General features: G+C 33.3%; 1 protein-coding gene across 3 annotated transcripts in view; it reads left to right on the plus strand.

Moving 5' to 3' along the window:
- LOC135123375 (cGMP-dependent protein kinase, isozyme 2 forms cD4/T1/T3A/T3B-like) overlaps nucleotides 1-26,472 on the plus strand; it is a 368,990-nt gene that overhangs the window by 88,147 nt on the left and 254,371 nt on the right. For 2 of the 3 annotated variants that reach the window (XM_064047976.1, XM_064047974.1), the window contains exon 2: nucleotides 13,310-13,872. In XM_064047976.1, the coding sequence (XP_063904046.1) occupies nucleotides 13,442-13,872 (431 nt within the window). In that variant the 5' untranslated portion in view covers nucleotides 13,310-13,441. Of the gene's footprint in view, nucleotides 1-6,806; nucleotides 7,035-13,309; nucleotides 13,873-26,472 lie in introns of those variants that run through there. The other variant, XM_064047975.1, reaches the window with a different exon arrangement.

The raw sequence follows: 26,472 nt of genomic DNA on the forward strand, positions 1-26,472 counted from the left end.
TTCATTGAAATTTTTTGTAGTAACAATAATTCGATTTGGTCATTCGACTCTCGAGCATTTAGAAACCATTGACAGTATTGAACTCTTTGTGGAAAATCAATAGGACGTAATTCATGTAGATATGTGGGACGATAGGGAAACAAATGAAGATCTTTTCTTAGAATCGTATTACAGGTACCACCAGATAAGCCAAGTTGTTGTGATAAATGAAAAAAGTATCCAGGGTTTGTCCCATTACTTTTTGCTTCGTCAGTAAGTTCTGGAGTCCACTTTTTTGGGCGGTCGCTTCCAGATTTTCATGTCACAGATCCATTTTTTGTAATTTTGGAAAAATCAGGGAATTCTTCTCGAAACTCTTCCATACATAATCCAACTGAATATTGCTAAGTTCCATCTAGTTTCATTCCATTTCGACAATAGTCACCACGAATACTTTGTGTTGTTCCGAACAAGCCATTTTTGGTGAAAATGTAGTAAATATCAAAAGTAAACTGCGGAAAAGTGATACTAACAGTCTAGGGAATGTTGTCAAGTCAAATGTCAATTGTCTATCAACCCGACTACATATTTTAAGATAGCAATGATGAAATTTTCAATGCTCTCAAGTACATTGGGTTGTCTACTAATTTCCGAAAATAATTCCTGCTGTAAACAAAAAAAGATACGAAAAAGCCGTCAAAAAGAACCTTAAAAAGGGGCATAAAAGGGAGAAAAGGGGATACAGGAAAGGAAACAAAAAGAGATACAAAAGGAAGGTGAAGAGAAGCGACAACAAAAGGATAACAGAAAAGAGACGGCAAGAAAAAAGGGAACAAGAAAGTCATATAAAGACTACAAAAATGTGCTGCAAAAAATCGACAAAGGTTAACAGAAAAAAAAGGAAAAACATATCGGTGACAAAACAAAACGACAAAAGAAAGCGACAAAAAAAAGGTGCAAAAAAATCTAGAAAAAGAACAAGAACAAGGAAAAAAATGCTAAAAATGCGAGAAAGAAATAAGCGGAGATTTCTTGATTTGAGTATTTTGAAATTTTGAGGATTTAAGGATTTTGATGTTTTGAGGATTTAAGAATTTTGGTGTTTCAAGGATTTGGGGCTTTTGATATTTTGCTGTTTTGAGAATTTGGGGAATTTTTTGTTATGTGGATTTGGGGGATTGATATCTTGACGATTTTGGTGTCTTGATGATTGAGGATTTTGATGTTTTGAGAATATGGGAATTTTGGTGTTTGGAGGATTTGAGTATTTTGGTGCTCTGAGGATTTGAGGATTTTGGTATTTTTATGTTATATGTGTTTTTGTGTTTTGAGGAGTTAAAGATTTTCATGTTTTGAGGATTTGGGGATTTTGGTGTTTTGAACATTTCTGGATTTTAATATTTTGCTGATTTTAGTGCTTTGAGAATTTGGGGATTTTGATGTTTTGAGGATTTGGTGATTTTGGTGTTTTCAGGATTTGAGAATTTTGGTGTTTCAAGGATTTGAGGATTTTCGTGTTTTGATGATTGGGATTTTGGTGTTTTGAGCATTTCTGGATTTTAATATTTTGCTGATTTTAGTGCTTTGAGAATTTGGGGATTTTGATGTTTTGAGGATTTGGTGATTTTGGTGTTTCGAGGATTTGAGGATTTTGATGTTTTGGGGATATGGGAATTTTGTTGTTTTGACCATTTCTGGATTTTGATATTTTGCTGATTTTGATGCTTTGAGAATTTGTGGATTTTAGTGTTTGTGGATTTGGGGATTTTGATGTTTTGAGGATTTGGAGATTTTACTGTTTTTTGTTTTGAGAATTTGAGGATTTTGCTGTTTGAAGATTTGGAAATTTTAGTGTTTTTCAGGATTTGCAGATTTTGATATTTTGAGGATTTAAAGACTATTGTTTTGAGAAATTGAGCATTTTGATGATTTGAGGATTTCGGTATTTTGAGGATTTGGGGATATTGATGTTTTGAGAATTTAAGGATTTTTGTCTTTTGTGGATTTGAGTATTTTGGCGTTTTGAGAATTTGGGGATTTTGATTTTTGAGGATACGGGGATTTTGGTGTTTGGAGGATTTGAGTATTTTGGTGCTGAGGATTTGAGGATTTTAATATTTTGAAGTTTTAAGTGTTTGGTGTTTTCGGGATTAGCGTATTTGTATATTTTGAGCATTTAAAGATTTTGGTGTTTTGAGGATTTAGGGATTTTGGTTTTGAGAATTTCTGGGTTTGATATTTTGAGTGTTCTGGTGTTTCGCGAATTTGGAGATTTTGGTGTTTTGATGATTTGAGGATTTTGGTGTTTCGAGGATTTGAGGATTTTGATGTTTTGAGGATATAGGAATTTTGGTCTTTGGAGGATTTGAGGATTTTGGTGTTTTTAAGTTATAAGTACATGGTCGTTTTCCGGGTTGGAACCGTGTAAATTGAGTTTTTGGGCTCAATGTTTCGCACACTTTCGAAAGTGGCATCTTCAGGGGCAGGGTTAAGAATAAGGCAAAAGAGCACGGTAACTCACTATGTCAACCGTACCAGAGGCGAAACTTTTACAAAAGTGTGTGAAACGTTGAACCCAAAAACTAAATTTACACGGTTCCAACCCAGAAAACGATCATGTATTGATTCCCACCGTGCAAGCCTCAGAAATTATTCAGTTATAAGGTAAGTGTTTTGGTGTTTTGAGGATTTGCGTATTTATATATTTTGAGGATTTAAAGATTTTGATGTTTTGGGATTTAAGGATTTTTGTGTTTTGAACATTTCTGAATTTTGATATTTTGGTGATTTTGGCGTTTTGAGAATTTGAGGATTTTGGTGTTTGAGGATTTGTAGATTTTAGTGTTTTTGAGGACCTGCGGATTTTGATATTTTGAGGATTTAAAAATTTTGGTGTTTTTAGGATTTGGGCATTTTGATGTTTTGAGGAATTGAAGATTATGGTGTTCTTCTGATGATTCTTGGAATTTGCTGTTTTGAGGATTTGGGGATTTTGGGTTTTTGAGAATTTAAGGATTTTAGTGTTTTGAGGATACGGGGATTTTGGTGTTTAGAGAATTTGAGTATTTTGGTGCTCTGAGGATTTGAGGATTTTGGTATTCTGAAGTTTTAAGTGTTTTGGTGTTTTCACGATCAGCGTATTTGGATATTTTGAGGATTTAAAGATTTTGGTGTTTTTAGGATTTGGGGATTTTGGTTTTGAGAATTTCTGGTTTATGATATTTTGAGTATTCTGGTGTTTTGAGAATTTGGGGATTTTAGTGATTTGTGGATTTGGAAATTTTGGTGTCTTGAGGATTTGGAGATTTTATTGTGTTGTTTTGAGAATTTGAAGATTTTGATGTTTTAAGGATTTGAAGATTTTGGTGATTTGGGGACTTTGGAATTTTGTTGTTTTGATGATTGGGGATTTTGGTGTATGGGGGATTTGAGGATTTTGATTTGAGAATTTTGTTGTTTTGATGATTTGAGGATTGGTGTTTTGAACATATCTGGATTCTGATATTTTGAAAAAATGAGCAATACTTTGGAGATTTGTTGATTTGAGTATTTTGAAGTTTTGAAGTTTTGAGGATTTTGTTGTTTTGATGATTGGGGATTTTGGTGTATGGAGGATTTGGAGATTTTAGTGCTTTCTGTTAAGAATTTGAGGATTTAGGTGGTTTGAGAATGAGGATTTTGGCGTTTTGAGAATTTGAGGATTTTGGTGTTCGAGGATTTGGAGATTTTGATGTTTTGAGAAATTATGGATTTTGGTTTTTTTATGATTTAAAAATTTTGGTGTTTTGAGGATTTGAGGATTTTGGTTTTGAGAATTTCTGGTTTTTGATATTTTGAGTATTTTGGTGTTTTGAGAATTTGGGGAATTTAGTGATTTGTGGATTTGGAAATTTTGGTGTCTTGAGGATTTGGGGATTTTAGTGCTTTATGGATTAGGAGATTTTGATGTTTTGAGGATTTCGAGATTTTAGTATTTTCTTTTGAGAATTTGATGATTTTGGTGTTTTGACAATTTGAAGATTTTGGCGTTTTGAGAAGTCGAGGATTTTGGTATTTTTATGATTTAAAGATTTTGGTGTTTTGAGGATTTGGGAATTTTGGTTTTGAGAATTTTTGGTTTTTGATATTTTAAGTATTCTGGTGTTTTGAGAATTTGGGGATTTTAGTGATTTGTAGATTTGTGAATTTTGGTGTCTTGAGGATTTGGAGATTTTATTGTAGCTTTTATTGTTTTGTTTTGAAAATTTGAAGATTTTGGTGTTTTGGGGATTTGAGGATTTTGGTAATTTGGGGACTTTTGAATTTTGTTGTTTTTGATGATTGGGGATTTTGGTATATAGAGAATTTGAGGATTTTGGTATTTCGAGTATTTGTAAATTTTGGTGTTTTGAACATTTCTGGATTCTGATATTTTGAGGATTTTTTGTGTTTTGAGAATTTGGGGATTTTAGTGGTTTGTGGATTTGGAGATTTTGATGTTTTGAGTATTTGGAGATTTGTGTTTTCTTTTGAGAAGTTGAAGATTTTGGTGTTTTGTGAATTGGAGGATTTTGGTGTTTAAGGATTTGGAGATTTTAGTGTTTTTGAGGATTTGCGGATTTTGATATTTTGGGAATTTAAAGATTCAGGTGTTTGTAGGATTTGAGTATTTTGATGTTTCGAGGAATTGAGAATTTTGATTATCTTGGTGTCTTGAAGATTTGAGGATTTTGATATTTTAAGGATTTAAATATTTTGGTGTTTTGAAGATTTGGGCACTTTGATGTTTTGAGGAATGGAGGGATTTTGATGTTTTGAGAATTTATGGATTTTGGTGTTTTGCGGATTTGAGTATTTTGGCCTTTTGAGAATTTGGAGATTTTGGGGTTTTGAAAATTTGGGGATTTTGGTGTTTTGATGTTTGAGGATTTCGCCACAAAAAACAGCGGCAACGCCAACAAAAAAGCGACAAAAAAGTCCACAAAAAGCCCAAAGGAAGACGAAAGGTCCACAAAACAAGGAGGGCTAAAGAAACGCGAAAGAAAGGGCGACCAAAAAGAGCATAAACAAATACGACGAAGAAGGAGGAGACATAAAACACTAAAAAAAAGGGATGACAAAAAGATACCACAAAAAACGACAACAAAAAATGAACGAAGGTTCCGAAAAATGGAGAAAAGTAACAAAAAAGTCGAGAAAAGAGCAAAAAGAATACGAGAAATAGCAACAAAGTGCGACAAAAACGAGAAGGAAAAAGCGACAAAACAAAATGCCAAAAAAATAGAAAAAAGCTACAAACAAAAGGCGACAAACTAGACAAAAGGGCCACAAAATAGAGGAAAAAAAAAGGGATCAAAACGATTTTTCCCGCGCCGGTTCATCAAGACAAGACAAGGGATTTTTCAAATTACTTCAAAAACCAGGCACAAAGGGTCCCCGAGATTCTTTCAATCTAATTAATAACAAAATAAAATGGGTCCCCGAGATAGATTATTTTCAAATTACTTCAAAAACAAAACACAAGGGTTTTCTGAGATTCTTTCGAATTACTTCAAAAAGCAGACAAGGGATTTCCAAGATTCCTTCAAACTACTTCAAAAACAAAAGAAAGGGAGTCTCCGAGATATGTAAAACTACTTGAAAAACTGGACACAAGGAGTTCACGAAATTTTTTCAAACTCTTTAAAAAATAAACACAAAGTGTCCCCAAATTCCTTCTCACTACTTGAAAAACAAAATACAAGGGGTTCTTGAGATTCTTTCAAATTGTGTACTTCAAAAACCAGACAGGGAGCGCCAAGATTCTTTCAAACTACTTCAAAAATAAAACAAAAGGTGTCCCCAAGATTCTCTCAAACTACTTCGAGAACAAAACGAAAGGGATCGCCGGATTCTTTTAAATCACTTCAAAAACAAAACAAAAAGATTCTTTTGAAAGCAGGAATGTACTTTAAAAATAACACAAGGGGTTCACGAGATTATTTCAAATTGCTTCAAAAACCAGACAAGGGATCCGCAAGATTCTTGCCAACTATGTACTTAAAAAAAACGAAAAAGCGAAAGAGGTTCCCGAGATTTTTTCAAACTACTTCAATAACGGAATAAAAAGGGTCTCCCGGATTCTTTTAAATTGCTGCAAAAACTGTACACAGAAAGTCCCCGAGATTCTTTTAAATTTTGGTAACTTTTTCATGAGAATGCATATGTTTATTTCAAATGGTGTTGCAAAATTTTGTGTAACTGTAAAATTCAGAAAAAATATTTGAGGAATAAAAAAATGATCAATAAAAAAACTGCTTTGTCCATCTACGTTTGTACCTGTTCTGAATTCATTAACGTAGCATACTTTAATCATTCATACTCCGCCAGTGTTTATGATTTGAACACAATATGTTTATAATATTTGGTCTGGAGTGCACTTAATTTCAAATATAGAAACATTTAATACAAAATTTGTTGAGTGAAGATTTTCAATAAATGAGCCATTTTCATTATTATCGTGTAAGGGAGTGTCTCATTTAAGTGATCGATTCCATTAATCCAAAAAGAGTCCTTCGAGCCGGATTGTAAAAACGTGACTTGTTAAGACGATATTGTTCAGTTAACAACACGTATCGAAATCTTTAGACTGTGACACATTTAACCTGTTTACCAACCACTTAATTAGTACAAGATAATTGTTTCAGTACACTTTCCAGGAGATAAGTTGTTTGTTGGACTTTGTCAGGAAATTCTGTTTCCTCCTGCCTCAGTAATCTAAGTATTCGTTCAGAAGTAGCCACACAATCGATGTTTTCCTCGAATACTCGAAACTTCTAGTGCACCGATTTTGCTCCTCGACTTCATCTAAAAGTCTTCTTGACATGTGACGCTCCATCGATAAGATAACAAACGGTGGAACTTTACACAACCGAAACTTTGTGAATGAGTGTTATCCGGCTGTAGTGTAGTGACTTTTGTGTTTTTTTTCCAAACCGAAAAAATCAACCCAAGTATGTGTGTTTTTTGGTGCATCCGAACCGCGTTCGTTGCGAAAGCCCGCAATCAAGACCGCAATTAAGATAAAACATCCAAAGGTAGTAATTGAAAATTAATTACTTCATATCAGTAATTGTAGATAAAACCGCCTTAATTAGACGCAGCGACTAGAAGGAACACCTAATAAGCACAAAATAATTTAACGCTTATAAATCAGAATCGCCATTCATCATAATTACGATCCAGCAAGTTGCAACAAAAACAAAAACTCGTTTCTTTAATTAAATACCAACTACTGCAGATTCTAAAACGGGACTGTTTTGCTGAACGTTATGGTTCAATTGACTTCAGTTAACTCCGGGCTATTTCGAGTTAAAGTGCAGTTATAAGGTGAAGCGTTATTCCGGCGAGTGTTGTGATTGCCGAGGATTTTCTTCGAGAGTGAAACTCCGAGGTGGTTACGTGCTCAGCTATTTCCATAGACATAGTTGGTTGCATACCCTCCGGGCTCTTCGTGCTGAGACAGGTGTTCGGCGGGCCATTATTTTTATCTGATTTTTATGCGTTTGCGAGTATTTCACTTGGGTTATTATTTATGAATCAATTTATAAACGTTTCACATGTCACGATAAATAAAATTGGCGACCAAGCCCAACGAGCCGCCACCCACACGACTCTCTCATTAGCATTTTCATAATATTTTATTATTTTTAATTAATAAATAACGAGTTATTTATGTGCAGACGTTCGTTATGAAGCCATTGTTGTTGGAGGATTGTTGTGATATATTGTGTTAGATAATTGTAAGGTGGATTAAAATTTATGGCAGAAGTTTCGTAAAAAATCTTAACTTTGTTTAAACAGGTCGTTGTTTTGACGGGTCGTAGTCAAGTGTGACAGTTGTGTTATAATTCGTTTTCGGGGTAAAATGTGGTGGTAGCACTTCACGCGGGAAATCATAGGTTATGTCGTGTGTTTGAACTTTGTTGGAAATAGGTGGCAATTACGGACTTAAATCATTCTGTTGTGGTAATTATGCACTAATTACACCATAAATTACCGGTTTATTATTGTAACTGACAGTTTTCGTACTTTACGGCGCTTTTAAATTTGAGGTTAGTCGGCATTATTAACACTAATACGGTGATTTTTTGACACTGTTAACGTCTAAATTCTAAACTAACCAAAAATGGAATTGTAATTGTTGGCTACTAGATTAATGTAACTAGTAAACTAGTTTATCTAATTGTTCACGTGTTAAAAATGGCAATTTATCTCGAAAGTCCACTTGGCAACGTTGCAAAATTATACAAAACATATGTTTTTTTCTTATACATATATAGTAATAACGTCAATACCTACTTATATAATATTTGTCAGCGCCATTTATATACTATAATAAAATGTCAATATTGGTTCATTCAAGTGGGTTATGCATGTGACGCTTCTTTTTGATGATGAGCTTGATTAGCTACTAATATTTACAACCTTGAACCTCTGATGTGAAGACGTTGCCAAAATTGGAATTTTATTGCGAAATTACAGTCAATATCATAAATCAATATTTGTAGGTCCTCTCCGTGGCAGGCAATCTTCCCGTGTTTTAGAGTCCAAAATTAATAAGTTCATGTTTTGTCCACGTTTCGTAATGTCTAGAGCACGTAAATTATGGGGTTTCCATTTATTTAAACAGATATTCTCCAAAACTACTATACTGACTGCTATGAAATTTTAGTATTTTAGGAATCCAACCAAAAGAACAATTTGATGACGTCATCTCAAAATTTTATAAGTAAACGAATAAAACTTCAATTTCATAAAATACACGTTTGTCTATAAATTCGCAACCAAATTTTTTTTTTATTCGCTCCAAAAAAATTTCTTGGGTAGTTCTGTCTAAAATATACAAAAATTAGACCTCCATTTTTTATCGCCTTTTCTCGTCGTCTGTGTTTAGTTGTTGTTTCGTCGCACTGTTTTTGTGACTTTTTGTCGCAGTTTTTGTTGCCTCGTTTTTTGCCTCTTTTTTGTTGTCCGGTTTTTTTGTCGCTTTCTTTTTGTCACATTGTCTTTGTGTTTTGGCTCTTCTTTGTCGCCTCTTTTTCTGTCGCTTCCCCTTTTTTTTTGTTACCTAATTTTTTGGTTAGCTCTTCGCTTTTTTTGGCAATTTTTTGTCATTTCTTTTCTCGTCTTTTTTGTCCTCTTTTTTGTCATTTTATGTGTTGTCACTTTTCCGCTTCCTTTTTTATGACCTTCTTTTGTTCCTTTTGTCGTTTTTTTGTGTCCTTTTTTTGTTGCTTCCTTTTTGTCGCTTTCTTTTTCTTACCTTATTTTTCTTCCTGTGGCTTTTTTTATCGCTTTTTTTGTCGCTTCTTTTTTTTTGTTGCCTCTTTTTTTATCGCCTCATTTTTTTGTTTTGTTGCACTTTTTTGTCGTTTCTTTTTTTTGTCGCCCCTCTTTTTTTTTGTTTCATTTTTCTTGTCTCTTCGCCTTTTTTTGTCGTTTTTTTGTCAATTCTTTTCTCACCTTTCTTTAGCTTTTTCGTGTTCCCTTTTTTATTGCTCTTGTTTTTTTGTTGTCTTTATGACTTTTTTTGGCTACTTTTTTGTCGCCTTGTCTTTCTTTCTGTGGTCCTTTTTTGTCGTCCTTTTTTTTATCGCCCTCTTTTTTATTTGTTCCTCGGTTTTGTCGCTTTATTGCCTTCTTTGTTGCTAATTTGTTATTTATTCTCTCTTTTTTTGTATTTTTTCGTCATCTCATTTTTTTATGGCCCTTGTTTTTTTTTTGGCGACATTTGTCGCCTTTTTTTGTGGTACTCTTTTTGTTTTTCCCCTATTTTTTGTCGCTTTTTTTGTGTTGCCTATGTTGATTTTTGTCAAGCATATTTTTTGCCGCTTTTTTCGCATTTTTTCTTATTGTCTTTGTTTCTTGGTGCATTTTTTTTTTGTAGTTTCTTTTTTTGTTATCCTTGTTTTTGTCACCTTATCATCCTTTTGTGTTACTTTTTTGTCCGTTTGTCATCTTTGTTTGTCATTTTTTTCGTCCTTTTGTATCTTTTTTTGTTTTCTCTCCTGTATCACCTTTTCTCCCTTTTTTGACATTTCGCCGTTTTTTGACGTTTTGTTTGTAGTTTATTTGTCGCCACTTTTTGTCGTTTTTTTTTGGTAGTAATTTTTCTTTGCTGCTTTTTTGTCACCTTTTCTTTGTCGCTTCTTCGCCTCTTGTTGCCTTTTTTTAGTATTTTTTGTCGCTTTTCTTCATCTTCCTATTGTATATGTCTTTGTTTTCTTTCTTTGTCAGTTTTTTTCTCGCCTTTTTGACCCTTGGCGCCCCCTTTTTCGTTGTCTCTTTTTTTATTCAGACTCTTCTGCGTCTTTTTTTGTTAATACGTTTTTACCCCCTTTTTGTTATCTTTATCGCTTTTATTTTGGCCCTTTTTTTGTCGTCTTTTTTGTCGCCTCTGTTTCCTGTTTCCTTTTCTTTTCTTTATTGTTCGTCTTTTTTGTCACTTTTTTGTTGCAATTTTTTTGTGGAGTCTTTCACTCTTTGTTCCCTTGTTTCATTGCCTCTTTTTTTGTCGTCTTTTTTTTTATCGCTTGTTTTTTTTGCGCCCCTTTTTTTGTCGCCTTATTTTATGTCTCCCCTTTTTTGTCGCCTCTTTTGTTTTGTCGCCCTCTTTTTTTGTTGCCTCACTTCTGGCGTTTCTTCACCCTTTTTTGTCATTTCTTTTCTCGTCTTTTTTTGCCACTTTTTTCGTCATCCCCCCTTTCATGGCTCTTCTTCTTCTCTTCTTTGTTATAACTTCTTTTTTTGTAGCATTTTTGTATCTTCTTTAGTTGCATCTTTTTTTGTTGCCCGTTTTTTGTCACTTTCTCGGATTGGGTCTTTTTTTTTCGTCTTTCCTTTCTTGATGGCCTTTTCTTGTCTTTTTGTAGGTTTTTTGTCGATTTTTTTTGTCTTTCGTTCTGTGATTCTTTTTTTTTTGTCAATTTTTTTGTGGCCCCCTTATTTTGTTACCACTTTATTGTCGCTTCATTGCTTTTTTTGCCTCGATTTTGTCATTTATTTTCTCTTTTTTTGTAATCTTTTTCGTCTTCATTTTTTATGACCCTTGTTTTTTGTCGCCATTTGTCGTTTTTTGTTATACTTTTTTGTTTTTCCCTTTTTTTGTCGCTTTTTTGTTGTTGCTGTTGTAATTCAATATATTAATTAAGGCAAAAATTATTGCGACCATATCCCATACATTCTCTGTTTAGCTTACTGTTAAGTATTTGTTTATAAAGGGCGATAAATGTAAGACGCCCGAGAAACGCTGAGTACTTCAGTTTGAATTTGATATTTTATATATGCGTATTTGTGATCTTAAAAGTTAGTTCGTAATAAGCTTTTAAAACGAACGGATCGCATTTTTAATACACGCACTTTAAGGACAATTGTGTTTAATTAACCCATTTCCTAGAGTTGCTTTTGTAGATATTTTTGCAGCATATATTTTTGGTCGCTTTTTGTCGCTTTTTTCACAATTCTTCTTGTTGTCTTTAAATCTTGTCGCATTTTTTGTCTTCTCTTTTTGTTATCCTTATTTTTGTCACCTCTTCATTCTTTTGTCTTGTTTTAATTTTTTTTTCACTTTTCTTTTTCATCCTCTTTTAATACGTTTTTTTTTTGTTGTATCATCTTTTCTCTCTTTGTTTGACTTTTTTCAGCGCTTTTTAACGTCTGTTTGTGGCCTCTTTGTCGCCGTTTTTTGACATTTTTTTGTAGTACTTTTTCTTTTCCCCTTTTTTCTTTGATGCTGTCCCTTTGCCGCTTTTTTGTCGTCTTTTTTTGCCACTTTTTTCGTCATCCTCTTTTTCATGGCTCTTGTTCTTCTTCTCTTCTTTGTTGTAACTTCTTTTTTGTAGCATTTTTTTTACTTTTTTTAGTTGCATCTTTTTTTGTTGTTTTTTTTCGTCTTTCCTTTCTTGATGGCCTTTTCTTGTCTTTTTTGTCGTTTTTTTGTCGATTTTTTTGTCTTTCGTTCTGTGGTCCTTTTTTTCGTCTATTTTTTTGTGGCCCCCTTATTTTGTTACCACTTTATTGTCGCTTCATTGCTTTTTTTGCCCCGATTTTGTCATTTATTTTCTCTTTTTTTGTAATCTTTTTCGTATTCTCATTTTTTATGACCCTTGTTTTTTGTCGCCATTTGTCGATTTTTTGTTATATTTTTTTTGTCGCTTTTTTGTTGTTGCTTTTGTAGATATTTTTGCAGCACATTTGTTTTGGCCGTCTTTTGTCGCTTTCTTCGCAATTTTTCCTGTTCTCTTTAAATTTTATCGCATTTTTTGTCTCCTCTTTTTGTTATTGTTCTTTTTGTCAACTCTTCACTCTTCTGTGTCATTTTTTTTGTCTTATGTTTTCATTTTTTTTTTCACTTCTCTTCTTCGTGCTCTTTTAATATGTTTTTTTTTTGTTGTATCATCTTTTCTCCCTTTATTTGACTTTTTTCACCGCTTTTTAACGTCTGTTTGTGGCCTTTTTGTCGCCATTTTTTGACATTTTTTTGTAGCACTTTTTCTTTTCCGCTTTTTCTTTACCTCTTTTTTCTTTGATGCTTTCCCTTTGCCGCTTTTTTGTCGTCTTTTCTTTGTCGTTTTTTTTCCGTCTTTTTTTGTCGCTTTTCTTTTGTCTTTTTGTGTCGTTTCGTTTTATGGTTTCTTTTTTTACCGAAACTCTTCTGCCTCTTATTTTTGTCGTCTTTTTTTGTCGCCTCTTTGTTTGTCGTCTCTTCGTCCCTTTTTCTCCTATTTTTCGTCTTTTTTGTCGCTTTTCTTCATCTTCCTATTGTATTTTTTTGTTTCCTTCTCGCTTTCCATTTTTCTCCATTTTTTTTGAGCTATTTTGCCTTTTTTTGTTTTTTTGTTGTTAAGTTTTCATCGCCTTTTTGTTGTCTTTGTCGCTTTTATGATGAGACATTTTTTTGTCGCCTCTTTCCTGTTTCCTCTTTTTTGTCGTTTTTGTTCATCTTTTTTTGTCACTTTTGTCGCCATTTTTTGTCGAGTGTTTTTGACTCTTGGTGTCTTCCTTCGTCGCCTTGTTTTGTCGTATCTTTTTTTGTTATCTTTCTTTTGTTGTCTCTTTTTTTGTCGCCTTCTTTTTTTGTTGGTTTTTTTGTCTTGGCTAAGAATTAATGACGTCATCATAAAATTTTGTTATGAAAAACGCACTCGAAACACGCATAATATTCTTCATTTGTAGCTTGAAAATGTAAACATCTTTATTTCAAATCGCAAAATCAAATTTTATAATTTATCTAAGAACGTGGATTTTTTTGTTTTTTTGTATTTTTTTTTTTTTTATTTTATTTGGGTAATAACAATCCACTTTGTTTCAGATCATCTCGTGGCGCCCCCGCGATGCACCCGTCCCTCTAACCGCCGCACCGCCCATCCGCATCCCCACCGCCGCCTTCGCCAGCGTCGCGCCGCCGCGCGCCTTTCCACCCCCACCTCCGTCCAGCACGTGAATGCGCGTCTGTTTCGGGACGCTGTGCTTCTCGTCGCGGCTGAACGCAGCTAACGACGAGGAAGCCGCCGCCACGGAGCGCCCGACGCCGACGACCGCCCTCAACGGCCACCACCGGCAGACCGCGATGATGGCGTCGTCCGTCGACGAATTGCACGCCGCCCTCGCCGAGAAGGAGGCGCGCATACAGGAGTTGAGCAAGCTGGTGCAGCAGCGGGACCTGGAGATCACCAACTTGCGCTCGCAGCTGGACAAGTTCCAGAGCGTGCTGCCGTTGTACAACCCGACCAGCCCCAAGCACCTGGTGGGACTGAACAACAATGCGCTGAGGCCGAGGAAGCAGCGGGCGGGGATCTCGGCCGAGCCGCAGAGCGAGGCGTCGATCTTAGAATTGAGCAAGGAGACGTTTCCCACGTATAATAAGGATGAAAGGTAGGAAAGGGGTGTGTGTGCTTGAGTGGGGTGGGGTTAGCACGTGCCGGTCGGAAGTGATGACGGAGTGTGTTGTGATGGACCAATGAAATTTTTTTACTTGAAATCGAAAGTAAAAATAAACTGCGCCGATGATTTTTTTTTTCTTAAAAAGTAGAATTGAACTGATGAAATGAAATATAGTAACAAGTAGAGTCCGCCAAATAGTGAACAGTACCTTCGTGTTTATTCGAAGGACCGGTTAGGATTGCTTTCCTAAAACGAAGAAAGTATATACACTGACAGTGTTGGGCAGTATCTAGATACTTGTATCTAAATAAAGTATCTAGATACATTTTTGGGTATCTAGTATCTGCATCTATATACAAAATTAATGGCGCAGATACAGATACATTTTTTATTTCACTTTTTTTTCAGTAGTTATTAGTTGAGTTATACTAGTAGTAATTTTTCATACTTCATGTTGGTGATTTTGGTCACATAAACAAAAATAGAAGTAAGAGGTCCACTAATAGTGATCTGCCACGGAAATTTTCATATTTTAAATACCATCATTTCTTACATTGTAGCCTTCCATTCTTATACATCTTTAAATATAATCCTGAGAGGTAATAAATCTAAGCCATGGTAAGGTGGTATTTTAAAAACCATAAACCACAATTCACTATTCACTGCGTTTTACGCTTATCGGGGCAATGCATTTTATCTGTGTACCTGAGCAACCCGGGTCCGGTAGGCCCGCTGGTTGTATTTGTGTTATTAAATACGAGTAATTTTAATAGTAAAATATTTGTTTAATGTATGTTATTATTTTTAGAAAATAATAATTGCGTGTTACATAATGATTATTTTTTTCAATTAGCACAAATTAGTTCTGTAATTGACTATCGAATGTTCAATACATACATTTCTCTTCATAAATCGCATATTTGTTACTGTTTTATACCTTTATTTTTCAGACAAATGTAGCATCTTTTCCTGTTGCCACATGTGTCATTTCTTCACTTTTTCATTGTTGGACCTAATGCGAGGCGGGCTTGGCAGGTCCGTTTTGCCCTAGAATGTGCCGATTATGTTTAAGTGTAAATCTTGGGCAATAAAATTAATATTTTTACAACCCTCGGTAGAATAATTTATCGTGATATATTCTCAGAAATCGTGAAACGAGATTAAAATAAAATGAGTTTCAACAAAAATCTGAAAATGTAAAGTTGCACTCTGGTGATTCCGGCCTGCCAGGCAGCCTTTGATCCTATAAGGGGTTTAAATACCTTTCTAAGAAATTGTACTTATTTTGCCTTAAACGGAACCAGCAATTCTTCCTGAAATGTATATACCTGCCGCACCGGGATAGACGATTACCGGACATGGTTATAAAAACATCGTAAGCCGATATTGCAGAATAATAATTTATGACAGCTTGCCGACAACCGACCTTCAGCACAGAATAATCATTTCCCGTATTCTTTTGAAATATTAATTTTAATGCTGGAGATAATTACTAGATATACTCAAACACAATTTGGACACTGTAGTATGGGAATAAAAACAAAAAAAATATTCTTTTTAAGCGTACGTAATAAATATTGCACAATTTGCGACACATCAAACAGCGAAGCGATGGCCTATTTCCAGGAAAAAAGAAAAGATTTTTCAGTCTTGAATAACTACGCTACAGTAAAATGTTTATTTTTTAAATTTAATACCACAATCCCTTCTTCTGCACCTGCGGAACGGGTGTTTAGTAGCGGAAACAAAATTCTGACACCAAGAAGAAATAATTTAGGTGACAATACGTTCGAAATGTATTTAATTAAAAAAAAAATTATTAAACAATTCATAAAAAAATACATAAACATGTTTTCAGTTATTTTATTCGCCAAAGCTTCAAAAAGTATGTTTTCTTGTATCTGTATCTAGATACATTTCGAAAAAATCGAAAACAATCTGTATCTAGATACTTTTATCTTCCATGTATCTATATCTGTATCTAGATGGTTTTAAAAGTATCTGTCCCCAACACTGTACACTGACCGGCAAAAAAAAACCGGGCACCCTGAAAAATTTTGCAAAACCGAACTTTAAAAATTATTAATTCAAATAGTGATCGTTATTTTATTAAAGAACTATTCACTATTGACAGATTAGCAAAAAAAAAGAAGTCAAATAAACGCAGAATTAAATTTAATTTAACAAAATAACAGAAACAGAGCGACAATTTGAGAGACGTCTGTAAAAGTTAACGGCGTTGTTTTCGGGTGAAAACGTTTATTAACTGCCAAATTTATAATGAAATAATGAAAAACACTGTTTACAACAACAGCCTCCTTTATTGTTTTAATTAAGAAATATCGTACTTGGTCTGTTTCTGTTATTTTGTTAAATTAAATTTAATTCTGCGTTTATTTGTCTTCATTTTTTGGTAATTTGTACATCATGTGTCAATAGTTCTTTCATAAAATAAGGATCGCTAGTTAAATTAATAATTTTTTAAGTGGTTTTGCGAAATTTTTTAGGGTGGCCGGTTTTTTGCCGGTTAGTGTATATAAATACTATTTTATTATATTTTTTTCCCACTGCCACTCTAGAATTGTTCTGGCTTTTCCAGAATTAAGTTCGTATAGTATTAACGGTATTATTCCTGATTTAATTTTACTGGATTTTCCTTCTCTTCCTATTTTGTTTTTTCTTTAGCCTCCCAAAACTCAATTTTGTCGTCTAAAACATTTATGCACAGTGCACACTCATCAAACTATTTCTCTTCTACAGCATGTTTCTAACTCACCTTATTTTTCTCCTTTGCCTCTTCTGTCTCGCCGTTCTTCGATTTCTTTTCATCTTTTTCCCAAATATATTTTTTCCCAGCGTTAAACTCAGGAAGTACTTGTCATAGCGACTGGCTGCTTTCATGTTTTATCAACATTTCATGATCTCTAAAGTATGAAAAAGTAGATCTCCCGTTCCAGTCTGTCTGTCGTCTGTCGTCTCTGTCAATTTTTATTAAACAGCTTCAAAACTATTGGTTGTTTAACTATTAAAATTTGTTAAATCACCCTCATCGACAATTTGGTGACGCCCTCTTATGATTTGACGCAGTTAGGTTATCCAAATTTTATAAAATAGTTTATTCCTGTACTCGTGGTTTATGAATCCGCTTTGATTTTTTTCACAATTGTGTAGGAACATTTTTTTCTCTATATTTTCGACGTGTTTATGTGGACGATATCTCGTTTAAATATCGTGACCGAGAGGTTAGGCGACGGATTGTCTGCCAGTGTGGGTTGGAATCCCATTCTCATCCATTTTTTTTTACCTGCAACTTGTATCTATATTTTTTGACTCAGCAAAAGTTAGATTTTTTTTTAAACAGAATTTGTTCGTTTGTGTTTATTTTTGTTTATTGCTCTTTCCCATGAATTAATTTTTGTTTTCTTCAGTTAGTTTATACATATTTCAATACTGTTACGTTGAGCGTCCGCCGTCACCGACGATGAGTCATTGCCACACATACTAGAAAACCCATAGGCGTCGTACCGGGATGGCGTATGGGTTTATTTCGTAACAATAGTGTTCATTTGTCTTTTCTCGACATTTTCTAACCCCTAGGATATGTAAAGTTAGGTCCTCCGTTTCTGTTTGTCGTCTGTTTGTTCATGTCTCCGAAACTACTGTTTTTTGCTAATTTTCGGTTATTATTTGTCTCTGATTTTATACGATCTAGAATTTTCTAAAATATTTTGTCTAGTTCCTTCATGATTAGCATATACATTCATCTACTTGCGTTCTCAATGGTTAGTTTCTACAATTAAGTGTTTTGAATATTTTTTTTTTCTCTTAGTTTTAGTTCTTTTCTTCCTTATGGCAATATTCTGTTTTTTCTTTCTCCTATCAGAACTATCTTCTTCCGTACTAACAAATTTTTTTTGTTTCCACGTCATGTTGCTAATTAATTTTTTGCTTTATCTTCTTTTCATACTCTCTCCAATTTTGGCTTTTTCTTCAGTTTTTTACAGAGTGCATTATCTTCTGCCTGTTTTAATATTATTATATTTTTGTTTATTGCTCTTTCTGTTGCCTGAACCACTGTTTTTCTTGCATTTGTTTGTGTTTTTTAAATAATTTTTCTCATTTCCTTGCTTCTGTGTATGATCCTTCGCTATTGCATGACGATTTCATGCGTTTTAGAGATTTTCTAAAATATTTCGTATTCGTCTTTCATATCTCTGTGATTTTCCTTTATTTCTACAGCGGGTATTTTTTTCTTGTAGCTCTTTTTTTCCGTTTTTTATTTTTTCTTATACAGAATTTCCGTTTTTCTTCCAAAATCTTCATCCAACCGACAAATTTTTTTTCTCTTCTAGATCATGTTTCTGAGTCATTTTTGTTTTGCGTCTTTTCCCACTTTGTCTCTAATGTTGTTTTGACGTTTCATAACCCTAGAGTATGAAAAGTGGGCTTCCTTTTCCGTGTGTATGTGGTCTATTTGTTGGCAGTTTTATTGGGCATATAATTTCCAAAACTATTTTTTTTTCTTGTTTTCAGTTTATTATTTTTCTCTTTTATATAACAATTTTAACGATTTATTAGAGATTTTGTAAAGTATATATTTAAATATCTGTGTCCTAAATGGCCTGTTTCCTCATTTCTCTATACATCTCTTATTAGTGTTAGTTCTTTTTTTCTTTATGATTTTATTCTGTTTTTTTGTTTCTCCTCCCAGAACTACTTTTATTTTTCCATGCTAACTAAATTTTTTTATCTTCCACTTTATGTTGCTGTCATTTTTTATTTTATCTTCTTCCAAACTCTCTTTAATCTTGGATTTGTCTTCAGTTTTTTCAGAGTTATTTAATTCCTGTTTATAATATTATTTATTTTTGTTTATTGTTCTTTCCCTTGCTTGAACAATTTTTTCTTGCGTTTGTTTCTATTTTTAAAGTTTTTTTTTTCCCTTGCTTCAGTTTATTATTTTTCTCTACTTAATAAAATATATATTTTGTAAGGCCCTTTCAGAACTATTAACATTTGTTTTTCTGCATACATTCGTATGCTTGTGTTCCCAATGTTCTGCTTTTCTTTTATTTCTACTGTAAGATTTTTTCTCGTCCACATAATGTACTTTTAACTGACTGTTGTTTTTGTATTTTACGACTGTCTCTAATTTTGTATTTTGCTTTAGACTTTTCTTTTTTTTTTGTTCTTATTTTTCCACTTCCTCATTAATTCGTCTTTTTTAATAGTATTATTTACTATTTGTTTTTTCAATTTTTTTCTAGTTCAATATCGTTAGCTAGAGAGGTTAAATTGTAACAAGCTCCATCCGGTTAACGACTAATTTCTCATGTTTTCTGGACGTTTTATAACCCCTAGAGTCAAAATATAAGTCTTTCGTTTCCATATGTCTGTCGTCTGTCATCTGTTGGCAGTTTTATTGGACAGATAATCTCCGAAACTACTGTTTTTTTTCTTGGTTTCATTTTATTATGATTCTCAATTATACCGGGTGTCTGGAAAATGGCAGATTAACTCCCCGCTACCCTCTTAACAATCAACTTGTGAGTCTGGGAAAAATAGTAAAAAATTTGGTGGAGTTATAACGATTTTAAAATTGTTTCTTTTGCCAAAACCTGTTTTATCTTAGCAGGTACTAGCCCCACCCACCCACCCTCTCGTTTCTTAGAGAGTATTTCATTTGCCAAAATCACTCTTATCTTAGCAGGTACTAGCCCCGCCCACCCACCCCCCTCTTTTCTTATGGTTATTATTTAAAAAAAAATAAAAGGGGGGTTTCAATCATCATCGTTACTAAGAAACCAGCAGGTTCCTATTTTTTGACATCTCCATTTCATCTAATGCGTCTTTTTAATACTGCTATTTATTCTTGTTTTTGGCTTTTTCTTTCCATTAATCACATTTTTTCGTGATTCTAATATTTTTACTTTTTTTTATTGTTTTTAGTTTATCCTCGATTATATAACGATTTTATTCATTCTACAGATGATCTAAAATTATTGTTCTGGCTCTTTCATAATTAATAGTTGTCTTTACACATACATTATGTAGGTCTGTATTCTCTTGGTTTCTTTTTCCCTTCCAGAGCTTCCTTCCCTCCAAAATTTTCATGTGTACTGATTAATTTTTTACTCTTCCACATAATACATGTGTTTCTAATTCACTTTTTGTACTTACCGAGCGTAAGCATAATTTAATTATGTCGTGAAAATTTATAGCGTTGACAGACCAACTTCAATCGTTTCGAAAATTTCCCCAAAAATTAAATATTATCAAGTAAACGAATCACGGAATCAGATAAATTAAAATTGAAGTGGTACTTACCCCGTTTTCGGTACTTTTTGGAAAAATATCCACTTATGTTCGTGTTCACAGGACCAACACAACACATTTTCACTAACATTTATTAATAATAAATTAGAAATTCGCGAAAATAGGCCAAACCGGAGCTCTGATGTTGCTGCCATTAGACCGAAATCTAAACAGAACACAAGGGGCCGAAAAATGTGACCTTTGCTCAGGTAGCTCACGTGACAGTGACGACACCGTACGTCACGATGAGATTGCAAAAATTACTTTTCATATTTTCGCACATTTTCGGGGTTAATTTAATAATATTTAAACAAATTGCTTTGTTTTTAGTAACTTTGTGTTTTTAAGAAAACGTATATATACGTATCGTATTTAAACATTATAAATAATATTAATTATATTATAAATAATATTAATTATATTTAAATATTATTTAATTATATCGTAAAAATTTATAGCTTTGATCGACCAACTTCAATCGTTTTGAAAATTTCCCCAAAATTTAAACTTTGTCCAGGAAACGAATTATTGATAGGACCGAAAAACGTGGACAGGTAGTTCACGTGACAGTGACGTCATCGCACGTCACGATGAGATTGCAAAAATCATTTTTCATATTTTCGCCGGGAAATTAGACATTTTCAGGATTAACTTAACAATATCTAAACAAATTGCCTTGTTTTTAATACCATCGTGTTTTTAGTAAACCGTTTTCGGTTTGATTATCATATATTAATAGTTACTTACCATATTTGAGCATTATAAATAATATTAATTATGTCTAAATTTTATTTAATTATATCGTGAGAATGTATAGCTTTGACCGATCAACTTCAACCGTTTCGAAATTTTTTCCAAAATTTAAACATTGTCGAGTAAACAACTTTCGACCAATTTTTTATTTTCCACTCAATCTCTCTAGTCTTGGATTTTTCTTCAGTTTTATCCAAAACGTTGTTCGCCGTTGAACTACTTTAGATTTTTTTCCTTTATTAGTTCATGTTTTCTGTCATTTCATTGTATTTAATTTCTTTTTTTAATACTATTATTTATATTTCTTTGTTTTCGTTTCCCTTGCATTCAACTTTCGTTTTCCTTTGGTCTATTTCTATTCTGATACTTTTAATTTTTTTCGTGTTTTCAGTTTATTCTTCTTCTCGATTTTATAATGAATTAATATATCTTCTCTGATTTTTTATATTTTTATTTTTTCATTAACGTTTGCTAAATATGTATATTCGTATCTTTGTTCCTAATGGTTTTATGTTCTTATTTACACTATGATTATTATTTTATCTCTTTTCTCCTTCTTTATTATATTCTTCTTCTTCGTTCCAAAAACTCATTTCGCTTCCAAAAACCACTATATGAATTAAGACATTTTTTTTTCATTTGATATTGTCATGTCAATCGTTTAATCAACTAGCATCCTTTGAAAATTAACTGCCTTTTTAGTTCTTATTTTCAAATTCACATTTGTGTTTCCAGTATATTACATTCTGGTACTATTTTTAAAATTTTTATCTTTTCCTCTTGTATTAAAAATTACGTCATCACTTGTACGTGGGCTCATTCTAGAGTAAGAGGCGATAATTTCACCAAACAAGATTTGCGAAACGCTCGAAGCCATTTAAAGCCAAATTTGATAATGACGAACAAAATTCAATGCATTTTTACTTCCCGAGCGTAAGCAAAGGAAGTATTGTAATCGAGTCCGTCGGCCGACTCTCTACTTTTACGTTTTCTCGATCTTTCATGACCCCTAGAAGACGAAGAAATAGGTCTCCCATTTCCGTCTGTCTGTCCGTCTGTCCGTCCGTCTGTCCGTCTGTCCGTCCGTCTGTCCGTCTGTCCGTCTGTCCGTCCGTCTGTCCGTCTGTCCGTCTGTTGTCCCGGATTTTTATTAGACAGATAATCTCCGAAAGTACTCTACCGATTGTTGTGAAATTTTGTACTTATATTAAGAATATCATGTAGATGGTAAAACGCTAACCAAAATTTGTCTAATCATCCCCACCACTAATGCGATGACGTCACTTCAAAATTGTACATAGTAAATGGGTTTTCAATTGTATAAAATAACATAGTCCTACACATGTAGTTTACAACTCCGAATCGACTTTTCACCCGAAACGTCCAGATTTTTGGAAAAAAAAATCAAAATTATAAAACAACATTTTGAAATTTAATTTTTAATCTGCTAACCAGAATGCTTTGAAATGTTGCAGATGTTTTAAGGCTATAAAGAGCATCATAAATCTTTAGTCAAAAAATATTTGCTTATCCCCTCCAAAAACTTGATGACGTCAGCTCAAAAGTTTGTGGAATAAATCATATCTAAAATGTACAAAATATGATGAGTCTGTACTTGTAATTTATCACTCCATTCATATTTTTTGGATTTGCATATACAGGGTGACTCAAAAAAATTAATGAATGCGTAAATATATTTTATTGATTTAATCAGGAACTACAAAACCGAATGCTCTGAAATCTTGCAGATGTTTTAAGGTCATAAAGAGCATAATAAATGTCTAGTCAAAATATATTTGCTTATCCCCTCCAAAAACTTGATGACGTCAGCTCGAAAGTTTGCCGAATAAATCATATCTAAAATGTACAAAATATGATGAGTCTGTACTTGTCATTTATCACTCCATTTATATTTTTTGGATTTGCATATACAGAGTGACTCAAAAAAATTAATGAATGCGTAAATATATTTTATTGATTTAATCAGGAACTACAAAACCGAATTCTTTGAAATCCACTGCGAAAAAAAAACATAATAGGCATGCAGTCGTCACGTTTCCGACAGCGAGGGAAGTACTGTCTAAACTCTTTAGACCAATTTTTTTCTTATCAACATAATTTTACATCGTAATCTTATCATCGATTACGACTTCTGACGTCATTAGTGAGCTCGTTTAATGTACTGTGGAGTAATAATTCCCAGAACTCTCTTCTAACAATGATATTTTAAATAAAATTACTTAAAACCAACACAATCTTAAACAGTTGGCGAAAATTTCGAGTCCTCGTCCCAACAATTTCCGTGAATCATTACTGATTTGACTTTTATCAGTCAGAAATTTCAAACAGTTTCGTAGTGATGACACAGCAAAGGAAAATTTGTGTATGTAAATTTCATTGTTTAAACTGTAACAAAGCTTCAACACGTCCCTTTTCCTCGGAGAATTTCCACCACGCAAAGCTTGTTTAGATTCTTTTTCCGTCTGTCATAATCCCCCTATTAATTTCGAATTTTCCCGATTTACGACGCTCCAGTTCCGTCTGAATAAATAGACAATTTTCGGATGGCCTGACCCAGAACTTAGTGCAGAAAATAGCCCCGCTCTAAAAATAGCCCGCCATTACGCCATTTGTTTTCATCCTCCACGAAGATATAAAGCGAGCTGTTTCTCCATTAATTAGTCGACGGTGTCACATAATAGACCGATTAAAGGCGATAAAGAGGGAAACCTAAACGATTTAATTATAGTCGAACCACTCGGTAATAAAACTTAATAGACGCACATTTCTTAGGACGGTTAATCCTTATCGACTCTCCGGATGGAAAAATGGATATTAGTCAGAAGTACGTGCGACAATTAAATTTAAACGAGGGATATTAATTTTCCTGTCGGATTTATGCTGGAAGCGAATTTTTCACTTCGGGAAACCGGACCGACGACTTATCGAAAAGCGATTTTCATTGTGACGGTAATCTCGACAAATTTTTTCAAAGAGACGCTGTGGGAATCTTCCTCGGCAGGAATTTCGAGGATGGTTAGCATTCATGTTGGGTTATTAATTGCCGCTATACACTTATTTATTAATAGGCGAGACGGCTTCATTACGTCAGAAGAACTTGCTAATGTGGACATAATTTTTAATAGAGGAATAAACATAATAATAATAATAATAATAATTACAGAAAGGGCAATAAATGAATGAAATACAGTGTAAAACAAGAAACGTAATTTTACATGGATTAAGAAGAAACAGAGACACTGAAAATACATGGCAAGAAAAAAGGAAGATTAAATAAGAAGTATGATCTAGAAACATATTGTAGAGGAGCTAGAAAGTTTTGTTCATGCAATGTTTGAAGATTTTGGAAGGAAAAATGTTTAGAGCCCATATAAGAAGAACGGAAAAAATACGGAGAAAATACATGTGTCAGTATATTTCGAAAAAACGAAAATTCACTCTAGAAGAAACATGAAGAATTCTAGAGATCAAAAAGCCAATCTAGAAAAAGATCATATGAAAAATTTGAATTGGAAAAAAACGCCTTGTGATGGACCAGAATATTCCAATTAGCACAGTTTTGGGAGTCGTAGAGGGTTTTGGTCGGAATGGAACAAAGGGCAGCAATTAGTGGAAAGAAAATAAAAGGTAGAACAAAATTAGAAACAGATCCGTTAAGAACACAGATGTATGAAAGTGTTAAAAATCAAATGAAAACGTCGCATAAAAAAGAAAAATAGATTAAAAGTGTGGTGTGGAGGAACAGACAAATTTGTTCAAATGGTTGATTTTGGGAGGAGAAGCGTTTGATTAAAATTTGAAGGGAGAAAGGGAATAAAGAGGACGGAAGATTGGAATAAGAAATAACAAGAAGCCCAGAAAACAATGTCAAAATAGAAGATCACTTGAAAAAGTATGAATTGGAAACACGAAGAGAAAAATGAGAACCACTCTTATGATGATTTGAGGAGGAGAAGGAATTTTTGAGACGACGAAGTAGAGAAAACATGAAAAACGGAAAGTAGAAATGGATCGTCCTCAAAACGGCTGCACAAAAACATCTAAAAAATTTAGAAGAAACACAAAGAGACATGGAAATAGCGTTGTAAAAAAAGGACCAAAGAAAAGTGTGATTTAGAAGTGTGGAACAGCAAAAAAGTTCTGCTCGTATGAACAACGAGGTTGGAAGGAGAAGAGTACTTTTAACTTCTAAAGGAAAAATAGAATAAGGAGTATAGAAGAAGTGAAAAAAACGAATACAACAAAAAGAGGACAGAATTTCGGAAAAATTGTGAATATGTTTCGAAAAGAAGAAAGAAAATTCATTTCTGAAGAAATAAGAATTTTGAGATCGAAAAGGCAATGTAGAATACAAATCATGTTGACAAGGGAAACAAGAAATGAAATAAAAGATGATTAAGAATGAAAAAAAAAGAAAGTAGAAGCAAAAAACTGATTTTGTACGAACCCAAAAGAATTCTACACATGAGAAAACAGTAGAAATAATGTTAGTCAGAAACATTCAAGAAATAAACCTTAATTTTATTAAACAGAAATAAAGTATTCTTAAACAACAATGGATAATAGAAAAAAATATGAAATGACCTACTCTTCTAAGAAAAGGTACTAGCCCCGCCCACCCACCCTTTATTTTCTTAGAAGAGTAGGTCATCTGCCAAAATCAATCTTATCTTGGCAAGTATGAAACTGATTTTTGCAAATGACATATCTTCTAAGAAAATAAGGGTGGGTGGGCGGGGCTAGCACTTGTCAAGATAAGACTGATTTTGGCAGATGACCCACTCTTCTAAGAAAATAAAGCGTGGGTGGGTGGGGCTAGTACTTTGTAAGGTAAGACTGATTTTGGCAAATGACATATCCTCTAAGAAAATAAGGGAGGGTGGGCGGTGGCTTAGTACTTGCCAAGATAAGACTGATTTTGGCAGATTACTTATTCTTCTAAGAAAATAAGGGCTGGCTGGGTGGGGCTAGTACTTGCTAAAAATAAAAAAACTAGAAAATCAAAAAATGACAAATTGAAAAATTGGATAAATGAGAAATCGGAAAATAGTACAACTGAAATATCGAAAAATTGAAAGAAAAACAAATCTTATAAAATCAAATTCCAAATTCCAGTTTTAATTTTTTTTTAGTTTTTAGATTTTTCAACATTTGAATAATGCTTTTGATAATTTATTTGACAATTTAGCAATTTTTGGATTTTTCAAGTTTTAGCTTTACAATTTTGAATTTTTTTGAATTTTAATTTTTGAAGTTCTCACGTTAAAATTTTTCCTTTTCAAGATTTGTCATTTTTAGATTTTTGAAGTAAAAGGAAAAATTTATTCCAACCGAAATTTTGAAAAATCCAAAAATTGAAATTTAGAAACAAAATTTTCAGATGTTTTAAAAAGTTACGGTAAACATGGCAAATCGCTGACCAAAATTACGTTTTATTCCATTCCAAAAACTCGGTGACAAAAAATCAAAAATCGAAAATTAAAAAAAAATAAACATCTATTT

This window comes from Zophobas morio, unplaced genomic scaffold (assembly GCF_036711695.1).
Source record: "Zophobas morio isolate AGI-343-1 ecotype UQ-CSIRO unplaced genomic scaffold, CSIRO_AGI_Zmor_V1 ptg000006l, whole genome shotgun sequence".
NCBI lineage: Eukaryota > Metazoa > Arthropoda > Insecta > Coleoptera > Tenebrionidae > Zophobas > Zophobas morio.